The sequence below is a fragment of the Piliocolobus tephrosceles genome, chromosome 10 (genome assembly GCF_002776525.5).
Source record: "Piliocolobus tephrosceles isolate RC106 chromosome 10, ASM277652v3, whole genome shotgun sequence".
Classification (NCBI taxonomy): Eukaryota; Metazoa; Chordata; class Mammalia; order Primates; family Cercopithecidae; genus Piliocolobus; species Piliocolobus tephrosceles.
Window position 1 is genome coordinate 14,856,393 of NC_045443.1, and position 21,791 is coordinate 14,878,183.

At 38.2% G+C, this 21,791-nt stretch overlaps 1 protein-coding gene across 1 annotated transcript; it reads right to left on the minus strand.

The window, feature by feature from the left end:
• Window positions 1–1,288: 1,288 nt before the first annotated feature.
• WBP11 (WW domain binding protein 11) lies at window positions 1,289–21,651 on the minus strand. The gene is made up of 12 exons (XM_023226121.1): window positions 21,473–21,651; window positions 19,468–19,576; window positions 18,900–18,931; window positions 17,787–17,880; window positions 14,800–14,996; window positions 13,018–13,151; window positions 12,592–12,791; window positions 11,799–11,990; window positions 8,284–8,385; window positions 7,569–7,862; window positions 5,660–5,842; window positions 1,289–4,236 (listed from the first exon to the last, which is right to left on the minus strand). Exons 2-12 carry the CDS (start codon window positions 19,529–19,531, stop codon window positions 3,803–3,805), a joined length of 1,926 nt encoding a protein of 641 aa, XP_023081889.1. The 5' UTR covers window positions 19,532–19,576; window positions 21,473–21,651; the 3' UTR covers window positions 1,289–3,802.
• Window positions 21,652–21,791: the final 140 nt, after the last annotated feature.

Genomic DNA, 21,791 nt, shown 5'->3' on the forward strand with positions numbered 1-21,791 from the left:
AGCCAGGATGGTCTCGATCTCCTGACCTTGTGATCCGCCCGTCTCGGCCTCCCAAAGTGCTGGGATTACAGGCTTGAGCCACTGCGCCCGGCCTTATTTTACATTTCTTACAGCATTTTTAGAGTGGTAATTCTGCATATATTTATCTCCTGCAAAAGTGGTGTAACTCTTACTAAAAATGGACTTATCGTGGTATTTTACAATTTTAAAAAACACAGCTTCTTTTTAAGCTTAATATGCCTGGAGGGGAAATACTCTGTGACTGGAATAACATGTCAAGGAAAAATGTGTTTGGGGACCCATGGTCTTCTCTTGCAGACTTCTGATTTATTTTAAAAAACATACTTTCTCTATTTGGTTGCAGCACCATTAGACCCACAGTGTATATTTAATATTTCTAAACTTACAGAGAAAAATGTTAATTTTTAAAAAAATTTAGAAAAGTTAACATATAAAATTATAAATGTAAAATGAATGTCTTCACTGCCACGTGGCATATATAGCTGTTTTCCCCCCCAAATTGTTGTTAAAAAAAGATGCTTTAAAAATGTAGCATTAATAAGTATTGTACTCAGGGTTTGAGACAGATAAAGACAATGAAGTTTATTCCCTCAATTTCCCTAAGGTCCATGAGGGTAGGGACCTTACTTGATTTAGCTCACCACTGTATTCCCAGCACCTAGCTCAGTTGTTGGACAGTAACTGTCTATAGAATAAGTAAACTTCATACTCTCATGTCCCTAAATCCTCAAGTATGTCATTCCATCAATTACCCCATCATTCTCCACCCTCTCCCTATTGGCTATCGCCCCTCAGCACAACGTCTGCCAATTAAAATCCCTCCGTTCACCCAGAGTATAGCCAACTGCCTTCTGTCCTCTTTCCTTCATAAACGACAAGGTTTTCTTAGAGAAAAAAGTTGGGAGACAGTTCTTTTGGCTTCAGAGAAGTTCTAGTTCCGACTTTTGCCAAAAGCTCTTATTTCTAAGAATGTAAAAATGTTTTCCAACAACTCATTAATACCTTCCTGGATCTAGGATCTGTATATGAAGAAAGTATGTGTAGCTCTGCTTGGTGACAGCTTTGAGCCCCAGTAGTCCTGAAATAACGCCAGTCTTCCAAACTGGCTGAGGAACATTTTCAGATGTTAGACCTGCTGTAGTTTGAGTTAGGGATAAAACTGTTCCGTTCTATGGGGGTAGTGATTGTCCCATCTTCTTGGCCTGAAGAATTACTTGAATGCAATAAAAGTGATTTTTAAAATACTTATAACCCTCCCCAGCTATACATAAGGAGGTATTTTAACAAAGAGCACAAACGAGAATATAGAAAATGATAATCGAAACAGAATTTTGGATAGCATCTGGGCTGCATGCTGATTCCATGACATGGCAGAGTATTATTGTGGTGATCCTTAATTTAAAGGGGCAATTGCTGTCCCTAAAGTGACACTTTGCTAAGGAAATAGTAACAAGTCTATCCACATACATGATTAAAGATTTTTATCATTTACATTTCATAGCTGTGATCTAACCATTTTTGTGAAAATATTATGTAAATTATGATCATAACAAGTGTACCCAGAATGAGAACTGCTAATTAATTCCCCTTTCCTGTGGATGCAGCTGATGTATTGTGTCACATCTTACCACTGATTTTCAGAAAATTATACTAGCAATATTAGGAAATGCCTTTATGATAAACTATCAACAGCTTTCTTGTATTAACATGAATCAGAAATCTCCGACTCAAGGCTGAGGTGGGAAGATCACTTGAGGTTAGGAGACCAGACTGGGCAACATAGCAAGACCTCATCTCTAAAAAATAAATGAGCTGGTTGCGGTGGCACATATCTGTAGTTCCAACCACTTGGGAGGCTGAGGCCAGAGGATCACTTGAACCCAGGAGTTTGAGGTTGCAGTGAGCTATGATCACATCACTGCACTGCAGCCTGGGCAACAGAGCAAGCACCTGTCTCTAAGGAGAAATGATAAAAAAAAAATCGTTCCCAGAAAGAATAATATGTTTCAAGTAAGATCATTAAAAATATTTCAGATCAAGTATTGGGGAGTAATTCTGTTTATGCTGAAACTATAACTACAATATTGATACCATATGGTTTGATCCTTGATATCCATAAGGTTATCAAGGATGGTGTCAAGGATTGATAACGTAAGGTTCAATCCTTACATCTAAACAATCAGACTCAATTTACCTGCTGACCTATATTAATAATACACTAAAAAACCAACCCAAAACGGTCTATTTAGTGCTTTGGCAGGATTTGCTTTAATATGAAAGAATAAATCAGTATCTTCCAAGCAAAGTCAAAACAAACAAAAGATCTTGAATAAAAATCTAAAAATCCATCAAATAAATCAACTCTAAGAAAATAAATGCCTTATTGTATTACTGCACTACATTTTAGGTTATCACCAATTTTTGATAGTACGGGATTTACATGAAAGGCATTTGAGATACTGTGGAAAGTAACGTTATGACTAAACAATGCACACACTGTGTGTATGTGTTTATGAAATACACACTTTGGATCACTGGATAAATCACGAGTCCTTTTTAAGTTTCAATACTCTCTAGTGTAAAATGGGGAAAATACCCAGAAAAGTCATCTATTAGGGTTACTTGGTAGATCAGTTAGTCATGAAATTAACATTAAACTTAGTAGACTAAGAGTTAGTCTACATTGGTACATGAGTTTACATTAAAGCACTTTGTAAAGAAAATGGTATAAATGCAAATTAATGTTATATATGTTAAAATATGAATGAATAATATAAAAGCACACAAAACCCACCAATTCAGAAAGGAAAAAAAGCTAACCTTTTCTGATTCTTTAATAGCTTAAAAATGGTTTAAAATGACTTTTGCCATTCAACTTGTATCAGTTCATGAAGCTCTAGCGTAAGTAACCACTGAAGGTAAGACATCTTTTAAACAATAAAAGCCAAACCATACTATTCCTAACACCTCTCAGTTTCTTTAAAGCCAGTATGACAACCTTACAGGAAAATAATTACTCCTCTTTTTTATCCCTTAAAATTTAAAACGTAGTTTCTACCAAGTTTTCAGTAAGATTCTCATTCTGTACCAGAAAGGCAGTTCCTTAAAAACCCAAGTTTTAAATACTTAACCTTTTTTTTTTCTGTCCATAAACTAGGTATTATGTTTATACATTATCAGTAACACAGAGTCAGTATCTTGGTGTAGAACATTTATTTATTTTTCCCACGAATCACTGAAAGTTTAGGTCAGTGGGAAATAATTTTAATCAAATAATTGTACGTTTTCTTCCCACATATCCTGCCTTGTATTAGGAAATGACATTGTGATCCATTTCATTACAAGTAAAATATTACAAAATATTTACAGGAAAATATTAAAAATAACTCAAACACAAAAGGCAAGATGAAATAAACTGTTCTTTTCAAAAATCTCTACTCCAGTGCCCACAGCACACAAGAGTCAAAACAAATAAGCAACTAAGATCCCCCTGATCACAAATTTCCAAAGAACTGGAGGAGGGGAAGAAACAGGATGAAAATGGTGGTGTGAAAGGGAATGGATGTTAGCAGCACTGCTTCAATAACTGATCTATTCTGGATGAAATACCCTCTTTTATGTGCAGTAAATTCTGAACAAGGCTAAATTTTAGGATATTCCTTGAACTGAAATTAGAAAATACCCTGACAATGGAAGCAGCTCTTTCATCTAAGTTTAATAAGAGCTTCTTTCTCCATGGGCCACTGTTGTGAACAGAAGCCTGTTCTGGAATCAAAAGCTGTCACAGTAGCCCTTCCATCTCTTTCATGAAAGCCTCATAGACATCATCCTTAGTTTGTACTGAGACAGGAACAGAAGGACCAGATTTGGGTGCTGCTTTGGCAAGAGGCACAGCAGAATCATCCTCTGACTTTCTTTGGGGAGCAGCAGTAGCCCCTTTATTCTCCCGACGTACTCTCAGTGCAGTGGGCACAAACCGAGTAATCTCTGCCTTGGGATTAGTGATCTGTGGCTTGGCACTGATGGTTGCTGTGGCTTTCTTCTCAATGGTGGCCGCACTCGTATCATCCGCCTTGGGTCGCTGAATCAAGTTGGGTGGGGCACTTAAAACCCCAGGGTTCGGCAAGGGAGCTGGTGGGAAAAGCCCAGGGGGGGCAGGTCCAAGGGGAGGCACCAAAGGTGGGCGCATCATGCCAGGACGAGGTGGAGGAATACCTAAATGAATAAAATAGGCAGGATGAATACTGTAAGAACTAATACAATTTAACTACTATTAAGGACATTTAAATATTGGTTACCAATTTTTTAAAAACTGGATAACAACTTACAGAAAATAAGCTGAACTCATACTGGTTGCAATGTGAAACTCAGGAATATTTTATTACAAAACAGTATTTACCCTCAGCCTATATTGCTGTACTTACAGTAATATGTTCTCTTCTCTAAATAATGTTCTACTTTAAAATATAAAGTGACATCAACTGGTTTCAAATTACTCTCTCAAATCTCATATCCCAAGATTCTATTCCAGCTGCATAGTGCAGATATTAGTAAGGACAAGGTCAGGAGACCAATCCCCATGCATTATATTTCCATTACCATTACCCCTGCACAAAAAGGTAACAGTGTGCAAGAAATAAAATTTTAACTCTGGTTATTAAATGCACATGGAGGCCAAGCACGGTGGCTCACACTTGTAATCCCAGCACTTTGGGAGGCCAAGGCGTGTGGATCATTTCAGATCAGGAGTTCAAGACCAGCCTGACCAACATGATGAAACCGTGTCTCTACTAAAAATAAGAATCCCAGCTACTTGGGAGGCTGAGGCAGGAGAATTGCTTGAACCCAGGAGGCGGAGGTTGCAGTGAGCTGAGATCGCACCATTCTTGCACTCCAGCCTGGGCAACAACAGCGAAACTCCGTCTCGAAGAAAAAAAAGCGCACATGGAGTAAGAGAATGCAACTAATCACAATCTGTCATCATTACTGGAAAAGAACTCATGTCCTATGGACAGTCAGACATACACAATATTCATATACAAAGAACTGCAGATTTCAGTTCTTCAAATGCCACTTTTAAATTAAAGTACCATATTTTATCAAATCTAAGATCCTATTGATTACATAAACGCATCATTATTCTGTGTACCACTAAGACAGAGAGAGAGAAAAAAAAGCCTCAGACAGGGTACTTAAAAGCAGATCTTCACATGAAAGTGGGACATTTCAGTGTTGTAAACTAGAAATATATCTGCCACATAAAACAAGCCCACAAGAAAATCTGCATGTCTAACCTTGACACTAGGTAGAGGAAAGGAAAAAAAAACACTCTCTGTAATTTTAAACTTTAAGTTGGTACTCATGCGGATGCATGAAACAGCTTCATAACTACAACTAAAACCAAAAAATTATCAAATAGAGAATTTAATCCCATGTTCTCTGGCTAGAAGTCCCTCAAGCAAACCAAGGGCAAATACCCATTGGAAGAACTCTACTTCAAACCAGGTCAACAACTTAAAAACCACCACCAACTGTAAGATTACCTCAGATTTCAGAATACTGAAATGTGACCATATGTCTTAGAGCAAATTAAATAAACAGTAGGCAAAGTTTTTATTATAGAAATTGAAAGCGTCACCTGGAGGTGCAGGGGGAGGTAGCCTTGGTGGGGGTCCCCGAGGAGGGGGACCAGGAGGCAGACCTGGAGGTGGACCTGGGGGAGGGCCAGGGGGTCGGCCTGGTGGTGGTCCTGGAGGTAAAAGTCGGGGTAAGGGCCCTCGGAGTCCTGGCATTCCAGGTGGTCTCAGGAATGGAGGAGCTCCTGAAAAGGGAAAAATGATAAATTAATGTCACACAAATGTACATTAAGTAATAACTATGGCTTAAAAGTAACTCAAATATGGTTTGACTTTAACCTGAAATCAGATTAACTTCAAAAACTTAATGAAACATACATGGAAACAGAATTCATTCAATAAATATCTCAGTACAGCCAGGCATGGTGTAATCCCAGCATTTTGGGAGGCTGTAATCCCAGCTCACGCCTGTAATCCCAGCATTTTGGGAGGCTGAGGCAGGTGGATCACGAGGTCACGAGTTTAAGACCAGCCTGGCCAAAATGGTGAAACCCTGTCTCTACTAAAAATACAAAAAAATTAGCTGGGCATGGTGGCAGGCGCCTATAATCCCTGCTACTCGGGAGGCTGAGGCAGGAGGATTGCTTGAACCCGGGAGGCGGAGGTTGCAGTGAACCGAGATCACACCACCGCACTCCAGCATGGGCGACAGAGCGACACTTCGTCTAAAAAAAAAATATCTGAGTACCAGAAAAATGGTACTGGATTTGTTGTGGATCTTTTCACTTTATTTCCCAACACTGACAAAAAGCATACTCAATCACAGCTCTGCAATGCTGGAAATATAAAAAGGTGATAAGAATTCTTAAATGGTTCCAGTATAACCTGAAAATGGAATATAAAACACAATGCTTTGTCCCTACAAAGGACATGAACTCATCCCTTTTTATGGCTGCATAGTATTCCATGGTATATATGTGCCACATTTTCTTAATCCAGTCTATCACTGATGGACATTTGGGTTGGTTCCAAGTCTTTGCTATTGTGAATAGTGCCGCAATAAACATACGTGTGCATGTGTCTTTATAGCAGCATGATTTAGGGGGGAGGGACAGCATTAGGAGAAATACCTAACATAAATGACGAGTTAATGGGTGCAGCACACCAACATGGCATATGTGTACATATGTAACAAACCTGCATGTTATGCACCTGTACCCTAGAACTTAAAATATAATGATAAAAAAAAGGCAAGCAAAAAAACCCCACAAAAAAAAAACAAAAAAACAATGCTTTAAAGACCCCTTGAAACTCATGAATATATAGATAAAAACCACTAAGAATGACATAAAATATGTAACTTTCCTTTGCACCAATCGGAAAATGATTAGCTTAACTGAAGAAAACTTAGTAGGCTGACAATAGGATGAACGACTAAAATCACAAATAGTTGAAAAGTTCTCTGTTGCTTCATTTTATAATCTTTTTATACTTTCAAGCTGAACACTTAATAAACAGACTAATCACCTTTGCCTCTAAAAAAGAACTACAACTAAAAAACTATGCAGATTACACTGACATTCAACATTCTTAACCTAAGAACACAAGACAGTATTAACTGTGTCTTACGCCCACCTGCTGCCAATTTAGAGCTAGGTCAACCTATCATATTAAAAAGCAATACGAAAGAAAGCCTCCATTACGTGTTCAAGTTTCTGTCTGCTGTAATCAGAAAAACTTTGAAAACAAGAGTGCTTTGGAGAAAAATAGGTGGCTGTCAGCAGAACTATGAGTTGCAAACAATGGTTTAAGAATAAACAAGCTTTACTTGTCCTTTGAGAATCTTTCACATCTTAGAGAATCCCATTAGGAGGAAACAAGAAAACATGAACGCTAATAACACATACTATTTTCTGGAATGACTTCACTCTAACCTCATTTAAACTTTAGTCACATGATGTAAGTGTTTACCTGGAGGTGGACCAGGAGGAAGGCCTGTAGGTGGCCCAGGAGGCCGTAACGGTGGAGCAGGTGGCGGTCCAAGAGGTGGTGGTCCTGGCATGGGAGGTGCTTGTATCTGAGAAGGAGGAACAGACTGCGGTGGAGCCTGCTGCTGTGAAGAAGCAGTGGATGCGCCATCAGAATGGGATTCCTCTTTATGCTGTTTTTGTGATTGCTTTTCTGCTTCAGAGTCATCGGAATCATCATCATCATCGTCCTCTGAAAATTCCTCTACTTCCCGTCCCTCCTCAGGGATTTCTTGACCTGAAAGAAATTTTAAACTCAGTAAATGGAGTTGATTCATTTTTTTATAGTTTGGAGAACAGCAATGACTGAATACACATGGTTAATAAATGTGTTCTTAAAATTAAAAACCAAATAGTCTTCTTCAATAAAATACTTAGATGTGAAAGAAATACTATTCTATAGTCATCTGTATTAGTGTAGCATCGTGGAATGAACTCAGGCTTTAAAACAAGACAGACCAATATTTAAATGCCAGCCCAACCATTTACTTGCTATGTAACTTTAGGCAGCCTATATAATAGTTCCAAACCTTATTTTTGTAAAACAAGAATTTATTACTTACTTGAAGGTTGCTGAGATACGAAATGGAAAACTGTATGTAAAGCAATTAGCGTGAGGATACACCACAAGGTGATTCACTATTTTTTCCCTGCCTTACCTGCCATACGAAGCATCATGGCTTGAAGAGGAGTCAGTTCCTTCATGTTCTTCTTTTTCTTCCTTGATTTTCCAGGCATATCTGCAAACCGTACACTCAGACCTAAGGGGACAAAGGAGGGAGCGGAGTAGATTGGGATCAACAAAATTCAGTAAATGTTTACTATGCAACACTATAAAGTACTAGATATGATTGCTACCCACTACTTGGCAGAGGTGCAGGATGAGACAGCTATATTAATGATACAAACATCCAGATAAAAACAATGTTCTAGAAAATATAAATTATTAAAGTTGGCCAAAGAGGTGATAAGCCCAGAATATACAAAACTTAAATGGTAGTTGAAGATCTACTCCTTAAAGGCTACAAATAATTTTAGGAGGAAATTCAGCCAAACATTAAGTTACAGAAATCTCCTGATAAAGAGCATAGGAAAAGATAAAATGTTACCCAACTCATGAAGCTAGCTTAAACCTGATACCAAAACTCATCTACTGGCCAACATAAAATATAAGCAAGTTATACATGTTTATAGCAGCACAATTTGTAATTGCAAAAATATGAAACCAATCTAAGTGTCATCAACCAACCAATGGTTAAAGAAAATGTGGTATATATCCACCATGGAATACTACTCAGCCATAAAATGGAACAAAATAATGGCCTTTATAGCAACCTGAATAGAGTTGGAGGCCATTATTCTAAGTGAAGTAACTCAGGAATGAAAAACCAAATATTGTACGCTCTCACTTATAAGTGGGAGCTAAGATATGATGATGCAAAAGCGTAAGAGTGATACCATGGACTTTGGGGACTCAGTGGGGAAGGGTGGGAGGGGAGGGAGGGAAAGGAGACTACAAACTGCGTACAGTCTATCCACTACTTGGGTGAGGGATGCATCAAAATCTCAGAAATCACCATTAAAGAACTTACCCATGTAACCAAACACAACCTGTTCCCCAAAAACTATCAAAACTAAAATTTACAAAAAGGAAAAAAATATATAAGCAAGTTGAATCCAAGTGTTCCAAAAGCCAGCAATGTAGTTCACTACAATAAAGAACTTACAAAGAACAAAAAAAAAAGTTATATCCCAACAAATATATAAAAAATACTTATAATTAAAAAAAAAAAAAAAAAACTCTCAGCAAGCTAAGAATAAAAAGTTCTTTTTTTTTTTTTTTTGAGACGGAGTTTTGCTCTTGTTGCCCAGGCTGGTGCAATCTCAGCTCACTGCAAACTCTGCCTCCCAGGTTCAAGTGATTCTCCTGCCTCAGCCTCCGGAGTAGCTGGGATTGATTATAGGCATGTGCAACCACGCCCGGATAATTTTGTATTTTTAGGAGAGACGGGGTTTCTCCATGTTGGTCAGGCTGTGTCGAACTCCCGACCTCAGGTGATCCACCTGCCTCGGCCTCCCAAAGTGCTGGGATTACAGGCATGAGCCACCATGCCCGGCCTAAAAAGAACTTCTTAACTGACAAAGGCTATCCATTAGACGCTGGATAGGAGTATTTTTAGCTGGTAAACATTTTAGGAGGAGAACAGTTCCATGTGAACAGGACTTTAGTTTTGTTTACCCTGTATCCTTAGTGCCTAGAAAAAAATGCCGTCTGTATAGTAAAAACTCAATAAATATTAACTGAGTGAATACCAACTCAGAGTTGGGATGGCCAGTTTCAGAACATGTGTATTGATGAGAATATATAAGAAAAATGTGGCTGGGTGCTGTGGCTCATGCCTCTATTCCTAGCACTTTGGGAGGCCAAGGTGGGCAGATCACCTGTGGTCGGGAGTTCGAAACCAGCCTGGTCAACGTGGTCAAACTCCGTCTCTACTAAAAATACAAAAATTAGCCAGGCATGGTGGTGGGTGCCTTTAATCCCAGCTACTTGGGAGACTGAGGCAGGAGAATCGCTTGACCCCGAGAGATGAAGGTTGCAGTGAGCTGATATTGTGCCACTGCACTCCAACCTGGGCGACAAGCGTGAGACTGTCTCAAAAAAAAAAAAAAAAAAAACAACAAAAGAAAAAAAAATCTGTCAGCAGAATAAAAGGAAAAGAAGGCAAGAGACCACACAGTCCCAGAAAAAAATGGAGCTGCCGTGGCTCTAATGGCTTTCTACTTTCCAGTACTAGTTCCTACCTAACAGTCCTCTATAATAATCTTTCATTACCAGCTCTTATTATTTTTAACTAGCTTTTTTGTTTTTGCAACCATGATTCTTAAGACACAGCAGAAGAAAAATTTGTCATTATCAATATTAACATTAGTATTACATAGTATTATATAAATATTCTGTTGTAGGCTACAAAAACAATCCCAAAAGAAGCTCCAAAACTGCTGAGGTTTGACAGAATTGGTGTGCATTTTGCACTGTCAGTACCTATTAACGATGCTTAAAATTTTCTTGACAAATGTCCTATTCAAATTTTTTTTTTGAGACGGAGTCTCGCTCTGTTTCCCAGGTTGGAGTGCAGTGGCACAATCTCAGCTTACTGCAAGCTCCGCCTCCTGGGTTCAAGCCATTCTCCTGCCTCAGCCTCCCAAGTAGCTGGGATTACAGGCGCCCGCCACCTCGCCTGGCTAATTTTTTGCATTTTTAGTAGAGACGGGGTTTCACCCTGTTAGCCAAGATGATCTTGATCTCCTGACCTTGTGATCTGCCTGCTTCGGCCTCCCAAAGTGTTGGGATTACAGGCGTGAGCCACCGCACCCAGCCTGAATTTTTTTTTTTTTTTTTTGAGACAGAGTCTCACTCTGTCGTCCAGGCTGTAGTGCAGTGGCGTGATCTTAGCTCACTGCAAGCTCCGCCTCCCGGGTTTACGCCATTCTCCTGCCTCAGCCTCCTGAGTAGCTGGGACTATAGGCGCCTGCCACCTCGCCCGGCTAGTTTTTTTTTTGTATTTTTTAGTAGAGACAGGGTTTCACCGGGTTAGCCAGGATGGTCTCGATCTCCTGATCCCGTGATTCGCCCATCTCAGCCTCCCAAAGTGCTGGGATTACAGGCTTGAGCCACCGCACCCGGCCTGAATTTTTTAATAAATAAACATACACATTATAGATACAATATGTTTCATGATTCCACTCGAGTGTACCTGGGTTATAAATATGACCCTGGTTCATGTAAGATACCATAAAAGGGCTTCAAAAGTAGATATTTAAACAGATTTATAAAATACAACATCAATGTTTTTCTTAATATGGCTATTCTCCTTTCCTATAACATACCCATAATAATACATGTTTATGCTGTTGAATAGTTATACCTTTTACCCCAAAGTGAACTTTATTGCATAGACATTTTTATTACACACAGTTTGTTTTTCCTCATAAACATCTACTGAGTACTTACTGTGTCAAAAACTTTCAAAATTGTAATATATAAAGATGAATACAGCTATGATCCCTATTTCCAAAGATTTCAGAGTACTCTCACAGATTCAATAAATTAGGACCTTCAGCTTGTTTTCTCTTTATTGATCAATACCATGAATCCCTCATCTGCACATACCTGACTTCTTTTCTTCATTGTTGTCTCTCTCACCATCATCACGGTGCACAAATTCATCCCCGTCACTTTCTCCATCTGATTTGTCGGTGTCACTGTCATCAGTACTGTCATCATGCTTATCCTGATCCATGTCCTCAGGATAGCCATCATCTTCACTGGTGCTAGAAACATCATCATCGTGACCTCGTTGGGCTGAAAAGTGGGAAAGGCACATGGAGAAGTAATATGATTGGACCCTCCACGACATGGTACCCAGAAATACAGAAAATTATCCTATTTAACTCAGGCTGTAACAACTTAATGCTTACAAAAAAAATTCCTGTATATAGCTATTCATACAGTCTAACAGTATTTTCATTTGCCAATAATTTTAAACACTTCTTTTTGGTAATTTAAGATTTTTTTTAAAAGAGGTTCTAATTTGAAAACCCATTTCCTCCTTTAGCAGCAATCATGTTTGTATACACATACACAGTCAGTGAATGTATACAACGATGCTCTAGTCTGATTACAATAAAGCTAAAAGGGAACCAGATATACAAGTCTTAAGGGATTAGTAGCAAGAGTGACATCTCCAAGGAAAGCCTAACTTAAAACACAATAAACATTTCTATACTTATGTATGATGCTTTTACTTGAGTAGATCCTATGATTTATCCAACTGTATGTATATTAGTATGTACATGATATCCTCTCATTTACTTCCTAAGTTCTGAGGGTGGTGAACAATATGTTAAACAGGCCTAACACAAAAAATGATAGTTATAAGAGCAAGGGAACAGTCACTTCTCACCAAGTTCAGGACTATATAACATGTCTTCATCTCGCCTACGAGGGGGAAGATCTAGGGCAAAACCCACTTTACGGCCATACATCTGCACGACTTGAGGAGGAGGTGGACCAGGGGGAGGGCCAGGAGGTTTTCTGCCAGGGGGCAAACGTGGAACACCATGTCCAAGAAGAGGAAGGATAGAAACTGCCCGAGTTGGAGGTCTGTTAACAGAAAAACAAAAACAAAAAAAACCCCACAGTAACCACTTAACAGTAATGAGATTATTTTCTCTTCTAAACAATTTTCAAGGGATTTATTTTACATTTAATCAAATGTCACACTGTTTACATCCACATTGTCTTTATTTCCCCCTGCATTAATTTTGGCACTGGACAGTCAATTTGTGCCTTTACTAAATGCTCTCTGATTGTGACACTACTTCCTTACCCATAGGCTGAGGTTTTCTTTAGTATAGAGGGTGGCTGGGCACCAGGAAGTGGAATGTCCTGGATCAAAATGTTGGAAGGAGCATGTGGCATATCCGGCAAAGGAATACTCTCCACTTCCACATGCTGAGCATTCTGAAAGAGAGAGAACCATTCAATAGTACGATAAAAAAGTCATCCACTAACTCAACACTAAAACTGACAAGTCAGCTGTTTCATAACTTGGACACGCTTTCCAACTAACATAAATATCACCAAAAACCCCCACAAAAATAATCTCACGTCAATACTTATAGATTGTCAAAGAACTGAAAGAAATCTTTACTTTTAAAAATGCTAAAACCCAGCTGCTTTTTTCTCCTCTTATCAGGTAATTCTTTTTGGATATGATTCGAAATAGCTGTTGTTTAGAGAAACCCAACTGTTAAAAGCATCTAGCACCAGACCTACCCTATTTAATATGCAGGGTGACAGAAAAATACATGTCGGGCTGGGCGTGGTGGCTCACGCCTGTAATCCCAGCACTTTGGGAGGCTGAGGCAGGTGGATCACGAGGTCAGGAGTTTGAGACCAGCCTGGCCAATATGGTGAAAGCCCATCTCTAATAAAAATACAAAAATTAGCCGGTTGTGGTGGCGTGCGCCTGTAGTCCCAGCTACTCAGGAGGCTGAGGGAGGAGAATTGTTTGAACCTGGGAGGCAGAAGTTGCAGTGAGCCTGGGCAACACAGTGAGACTCAGTCTCAAAAACAAAGAACAAAGAAACAAAAAGAAAAATAATACATGTCAACTAACAAATAGTACATATCCAGTGGTGGAGGTTGGGCTCATTAGCTTGCCTATGTTGAATTTCTGTTGTGTATTAGCTTAACTAAGCAAGTTAACTTGTGCCTTCATCTGTAAAATGGGAGACATATTACCTCCTTTACAGAAATTATAGCATTTGATTTTTTTCCCATCTTTGAGGTAAACAAAATGTACAAATTCAGTAAGTTTTGACAAATGCATATACCTCATACTCCTTCCCAATCCATCTCTAATATCATCCCCCAAAGGCAACCACGGCTGTATCTTTTTTTCCTGCACAGATTAGCTATGACTATTCTAGAATTTCATAAAAATGAAATCATAACAATGAAATAAACTTAGCATGTTTTTGAGATTTATTCATAATTTTTCTTTTTTTTTATTCCACGCTGTTTTGAGTATTAGATTATTCCTTTTATTGCTGAATAGTATCTGATTGTATAAATATGCTACAGTTTAATTATCCATTATCCTATTAGTGAACACCTAGGCTGATCTTAGTTTTTGAATTAATTTCTTCTGTTTAAATAAAAAGGATTAGATTTGCTGGTTCACACGGTAGGTATATGTTTAGTTTTAGAAGAAACTGCTATGAGGAAGAGGTTCAACATGACTAAATTCTTCCATTAACTTTTTAAATCTAAGTACAGGTTGAGCATCCCTAATCTGAAATGCTTCAAGATCCTACACTTTTTTGACTCCCACATGATGCCATGGTGGAAAAATCCACACCTGACCTAATGTGATGGGTCGTAGTTCTGTTTCATGCACAGAATTTATAAAATTATCTCCAGGCTATGTTAATTTCATGCTTAGACTAGGGTGCCATCCCCCAAATATATGCAAATATATGCAAAAACAAAACAAAATAAAAAACAACACTAAATCTGAAACACTTCTGGTCCCAAGCACTTTGCATAAGGGATACTCAATCTGTGTAATATTTTAGTTTATCTCTAAAAAGAAAACCTTGATTACCTTGACAGCATCAAAATATTGGCTAAGTTGAGCCCTCTTCTGTTCATATTCTACTTCTAGCTTTCTCAATTCTTTGTAAATATCTGGATTCTCTTTTTCATAGAGTCGTAGAATACGTTCAAAGGTTTCACGCAGCTTTTTACGCTTGTCTTTCAGTACTTTCTCATTTAATTGTGGCTGTTGCACTGGGTTAAACTCTAAGAGAAAAAGTAGATTATGGAATTAACAATTAGGTATCAATAGGTTACATAATAAAAACCTCCATATATGCTAAAAATTTTTTAAGAGATCTAGACACCCAGACATACTCTTTTCAATTTTATTCAAAGAACTACAATATTTATTAAAATCCCCACCCTTTTTAGATGGCCACTAATTTTACCTTTCTCAGAAATGCCACCTAATTGATTTTCATCTTCATTGTAATAAAAATCAATTTTCACTGCTCTGTGCTGAAAACCTGGTGAAGATTCTGTCAGATTTGTGTTTACATACTATATTAGTCCCGTCAAATTTTGAGATCTATTAGCTGGGCGTGGGGGCGCATGCCTGTGGTCCCAGCTATTTGGGAGGCTGAGGCAGAAGAATCGCTTGAATCTGGGAGGCAGAGGTTGCAGTGAGCCGAGATCACACCACTGCACTCCAGCCTGGGCAACAAGAGCAAAACCTCGTCTCAAAAAAAAAAAAATTTTTTTGAGATCTTAGGCATTTTACTTGAACTCTCTGATTTTTTGCTTCCTCATCTAAAAAATGGAGACATTAACTACTTTGTAACAAAGCTATGATGATACAATGGGATTACAAATAAAATATCCAGTGGTGTTTGACTCACCACTTAACTATAATCTTTATAACAGATCTGTATTCCTGGCCTAGCTACCATACGATCCTTTTTCTCCCCAACTAATCATGTGTCAACATGGGGCTTAACTGCAGGTCCTCTATGCCAAGAATAAGACCTCCAGGCCTGTCTGGTCAATCATATCCCCCTATCTTTCTTTTTAGTGAATGACTCGGAGATCAATGAGCACATGATCCAAACTAGGGCCAGAACCTTCCCTAAGATTTTAAATGTAGACGTGAGAGACAGAAACTCTCAGATTTTCCTTCTGGACATGTTCTATACAGATAAAACAAATCTAGAGCTGTCTGTGGCCTTGTCTCCCAATCATCAGTAATTACACACATATATTCCACCTTCCATCCCAAGAAGTTCATCAGTAGTAAGCTGAATGAGGCTAACAGAGATCAGACTAGTACAGATCAGATCAGTACTGATGATGAAATTGGACTTTGAGGTTATTTTCAGGGATTTCTCTTTTTTTATGTTCAGACTTCTTAATTAAGAGAGCCAATGCGTGCTTTTTTCTGCCTTAACTAGTCTGTATTGAGTTTTATAAATTGTAACTAGACTCCTGATGAATAGTATTCTCTTCATCCCTTTCCTTTTTTTTTTAAAAGAATAACAAGTTTATCGTCTTCCTTAAATCCTATTAACTATTATTAATCTTGGTAATTTATTCAAATCTAAAGGGTGTATTCTTACACTATACTATTCCTAGTGTGATTAGTAAAAGCACTGAATGCCTGAGTTTTAATCTCAGCTTTGCCACTACATAGCAGTGTGATCTTGAGAAAGCTATGTAATCTTTCTGTGCCTGAATTTCCTTACCTGTAAAATAGGGACAGTGCACCTATAAAAGATTGTGAGGATTAGAAAACTAGTGGGAAAAAACTGGTGCACAGGTGTGTAGCAAGATAACGACTCAAGAAACCTCAGTTATTACTATTAGCTCCTTTTAAAACAACACATAACATTTGGGGTCATTTAATGAAGGATTCCCTGGTTCCCCAGGGAAAGTAATTATTCCTGCTGATATTCAGACCAGATGCAAGAAGTGAAATCAGTTACAGCTGAACTGGGAAAGATCTGGGATCTTGAAGCCTGACCCAGAACTCTTACTCAGGCTAGCTGCACAGATTCTTCCACATTATTTCAGAAACCTTGTAATAGCATAATGCCATGACTGAATTTTTTCTTGTACTGCATTTAATGTATCATTGAGGAGTTTCATTGCATCTCTTTTACTTACTACTCTGTTTTTGGGCAAACCATGGAACTTGTAACAATCGCTTTAAAATGCTATTTTACAAAAGTGGCAAAGGGTAGAAGACAAAGTGGCAAAAACTTGACAGGTGAAAAGCACATGGAAGTTAACTAGACTGTTTTATTTTCTGCATGTTTGAAAACGTCTATTAAAAAACCAAAATATTCTACACGTTCTAGTATTAAACAGAAAGGATATTTGTGGGTTAGGATAAAATTTCCAGTGGCAACATCAATGATTCTCAAACTTAGATGCAAAAAAAGATAACATGCAGCTATTTCATGTGATTCCAGTTATAACAAAGCAGCGATATTAAAATGCATATGAAGAGTGAATAAAATTATTCTATAAAATGTGAAAAAGGCAGAGAATCCTGGTATAGTATTTTATATATTTGGTTTTAGGTATTTGATGATTTTTTTTCTATATCCTTACTAAACAGTTAAGTATCTTTTTGGATCTTCTGACTGGAAAAATTGGAAACTGCCTTAATTACAGGGGTCTAATACTTAGATTTACATGGTAGTTGCCTAGTTGCCAACATTAAATAAAAGACAACAAACAAAAAACCCAAGGTTATTCCATAAACCAGATTTAAGTCTTCTCCTGAAAAGCAAGCTGGCCAAACTGCTTCTGTTATCTCATAATAACAATTAGCCTAAAATCAAATAATCACTTCCCTCTTATTCTGGTATATGGGGTCTCCAGTTTGCAACAGCCCTCTAGCACTTCATTTTGTTTCCCTGAAACTAACATTAAATCCAAGCATCAAATGCCCTCACGCTGTTCTGTTTTACTTATGCCTATGCTGCTTCACTTATTACCTGCCTGCCTCTGTATGTGTCAGACTGTTACAGCTGCCTGTTTGTAAATTCTTACCCATTTCATCCAGTTTCTCCATGTCTCGGATTATCTGTTTTGGATCCTTCATCTTTAAAACTGCAGCTCGAACCATCATGCGCTGTTTTTTGTTCTTAGAAAAACAAAAGGCGGCCAGATGTCAAGAAGTCAGGCACTCATGAGTTTTACTTCAACTTGCTTTAAGAATCTGAACAGAATAACTCCTTGGCTTCTGATCACTTGTTTCGACCACCAGAAACAGCTATGTAATTTTTTGCCTTAAAAACGTTTACACTTGTCAAAAAGATAAAGAAATGCTATTTTTAAGTTGTGTTTTCTTAGTAAAGTATTTCTTTGAGCTCTGTGAGGTCTTTAGCAGTTACTTAAACACACACACTTTAAATTTTTTAAACCCCTTACGTTTTTGCAGACCTTGGGTGATTGTTCCTGCCCCTTGTTCTAAAACCTCTGCTAGCTGAAGTCCAAAGTTTTTTTTTTTTTTTTTAAAAAAAGCAAAGGTTGAAGCTAAATTCTAAAATTATATAAAGAATATTTAAAAATTTTGCAGGAGTTAATGCTAAACATGAAAACACAACTGAACATTATTTAAAATCTCTGTTGCTTCAATGTATTAAAGCAAAATACTATAAAGCAAATCCTTTCTTATTCTGTTGAAGTACTTTGCCACAAATTCAACAGCTAAGAGGAAAATGCTAATCGGGAAAAGAAAGGTAATATATTTATAAATATTATAAACCAATATATATATTTAAACTAATGTAATATACATAATAGTTAATCAGGAAAATGGATAAAGTGATCCAGCATCATGTTTATTTCCACCCTCATTGGTAGACTTTAAAAGTTATGTTTTAATAAATAACAAAAAAGAATTATTTTCAAAAGTATTTTTTAACTCACTGGAAAAGTAATCAAAAATGGCATTATAACTTGTAGTGAGCTTCTCTGCAAAGTTACTTCAGTTCCTAAATATAGTAAAGTTTGGCTTAGTATATCTTACAGTTTTTATAAAAAGCATAAAGCATCTTTTCTAGAAAATATTAGAAATATTATTCTGAAACCCACTAATCCCAAACCACAAGATGTGCCAAACAGTACTTGAAGTTTTATAAGATGCCTCTGAAATCATACCTTCTTTAATTCTCTCTTCCGGGCTTCCTTTCCTTTAAAAGGAGAGAGGGAGATATAATAAAATTTTTGAATCTTGAACATTAGCATTTCCTCCAATTTAATACAGGTAATTCTTTATTGTGGGAAGTTATAGTATGCACTGTAAAACAGCAGCATCTTTGGCCTCTATCCACTACATGCCAAGAGCATCCCTCTAATTATGACAACCAAAAATGTCAAGACATTTTTGTTTAATGTTTCATAAAAAACAACTATGAATCTGAAGGAAAAAGATAACATAAAATGCGAAACACGGGCTCACAAAACTAATTTGCTCAAAATTTCAAATACAAAAAGAAAACTTTCAGCCAATTCTACTTTGCAAGTCAATCAAATTTGAAAACTAAAATATGGGTACTAATTTCTTTGCATGTTTAAAGTCTTAATGTTCCCATCCAAACACTGAATATACAATTTATTCCTCCTGTCACTGCTGGTCTTGTAATTAAGCCACAGATAAATAAATTCCCTAATATTTGGAATTTTTAACACTCTCCTACTTCATCATTCCACACTAATGGACACTTACGGGCTTGGTCTGTGGGGTTCATAAATTTTCCACTCTTGGTGGATGATGTAGATCTCCGTCCCATGTTGACAATTTGTATGGTTTACTTGTTCATTAAAAAAAGAAAAACCTGTGAAGGTGAAGACAAATAAATAGCTTGTATCTCCTAAATTTATTTCTTCCTTTTTCTAGTCCCCACCAATCTCTGAAAAAAAAAAATTCCTTTAATCAGAAATCCTGTGAGACTGTTCTTTCCTTAGTTTTGACTTTAATGTCCAAGAAAGATGGCATCAACTTTCTTGACCACGAAAATTTAGATCTCTATCATTCTTTAGAAATGTGATGAGTGTGAAAACCACTTTGAATATCCTCAAGTCATCAGTTTATCTTTTTTCTTATGGATCACAGTACTGACTTTCTCAACTGATAAAAAACAACTAGAAAATGCTTCAACGATATGGCACAAACCATGAACATCAGAATTCATTAGTCCTTCTTCTATAACCTCCCTTTATTAACATGTAATTGTAAAAGAAGAATACGAACAGAATGGGGGTAATGGATCTAGGCTCAAAACAAATACCTCACCCTTGCCTTGCTCCATGGTTTTTCTTGGCATGTATGCTGTACGTTCTCAACACTTCTAAGACACTAAAAACTCATTCATTTAAGCATATTTAATTCAGATATAATGCTTGACTCTCAAGAGTTCAAAACACAACTAAAAATGCAAGTATTTGAAATTAGTGCTATACTGACAGCTCCCCAAAATTTAAATATTAAGACACATATTTTTCTAACACCTGACTCCCAATATATAGTTCTTAAGGTAACTAAAGGAAATACTTATTTTTGCTTGAGAAAAAAATATTTTGTAAGCTAAAACTTTAATGAACACAGTACCCTATTACATGACTTCTTCCTCTTATTCCAAAAGAATGGGGCTTAATTTTTTGAAGCATTCTTTCCAGTAATAAAGGTGGACAAATTTGCTTCCTTTTGCAAGTAGACACTTTTTAAAGGTAAGAAAGGGAAGATTTTCAGACCAGTTTGTTACAGTTAATGTCTCTTTCGCCAAGTGTCAATTGCCCCGAAAGTCAGATGTTTCAGAAAGACAGATGTTTCACAGCTGTTCTGGTGGCAATTATTTCAAGACGGGCGGTGTCAAACGCTCTGATTTTTAGCTTCCTCATCTAAAAAATGGGGACATCAATTACTTTATAACAAAGCTCTGATGATACAACGGGATTACAAATAAAGTATCTTACGATGTTTGACTCACTATTTAACTATAATCTTTATAATGGATCCATATTCCTGCCCTAGCTACCATACACCCTGTCAAGTGGTTTCCTTCTCAGAAAAACTGGGGGGTGGGGGTGTGGGAGAGCAGCAGGGAGTAGGAGGTAGGGAAGGAGGAAAACATGCAAAATCCGTACAAATACAAGCTCTCCCATCTTTGATTGCCTACGTTTTTTGTGCTTTCCTTTCTCAAGTGTCCTCGGGCTCATGTTCTGAATCTCCTCCCCCACAAATGAAACACAACGGATATGAATTACAGAGAATTTTACGGAAGATACCGGAGCTTAAGTCTGCAAAGATTAGTTTTTTGTCTACAAGCGGGGGCGACTGGAAAATCAAGCCAAATAACCGTTGGGGAACTGTAAATAGCCAAAGAAGCTTCAATGGGATAGGGTCCAGGTCCACCAAAGGAGGCAACACCAGCAACTGCCGAAACCATAGCGACGGTTGACCGACCGTGACTCGAGGTACAAGACGTCAAACCTAAGGCTACCAATCAACGTGCATAGGAAGCGGCCCCAACCGCCCCGGGCGATGCCAACCGCGTAACCACTGGTCGCCGCGCCACCCCAGGCCCTGGAATACCCCAGTCCGCAACCGGGAGACCCCAGCCGGGGAGAAGACGAGCGGGGCAAAGGGGCTGGGTGTCCCCCAAGCCACTGCGCGGGCGGTGGAAGGGACGAAAGAGATGAGGAAGAGTAGTAGAGCAACTCCATACACTCACACTTCTGCTGTGCTCCCAGGACTACGAGAAGCGGGCAGGGGGCGATTCCCGGCCTCTTTCACTTCGTAAGGGCCTTCAACTCGGCCTCTCGGTCTACCCCTCAGCTACCGCCATCTTGAAACCTCGCGCCCCTCCGCAATCCTTACGTCATTTCCCATTCCTCTGGCCGGCTGTCTCTTAGCGCAGCTCGGCCCTAGAACCATAGAGAACACGCAAGAATTCCAGAACCAGAGTCTCTTCCGGTCCCATACAATACTCCATTGGTTGGTTGTCGGCTAAGAGCCCGCCTCATTGCACTCATCTAGTACAATAGGAATTG

Excerpts from the sequence above, each read along its gene's own strand:
- WBP11 (XM_023226121.1), bottom strand. The coding sequence starts at position 19,531 with ATGGGACGGAGATCTACATCATCCACCAAGAGTGGAAAATTTATGAAC. Across the intron at positions 13,152-14,799 it reads AATATTTTGATGCTGTCAAG|AATGCTCAGCATGTGGAAGT; the intron begins GTAATCAAGGTT and ends TCTCTCTTTCAG. Across the intron at positions 12,792-13,017 it reads AAGAAAACCTCAGCCTATGG|ACCTCCAACTCGGGCAGTTT; the intron begins GTAAGGAAGTAG and ends TTCTGTTAACAG.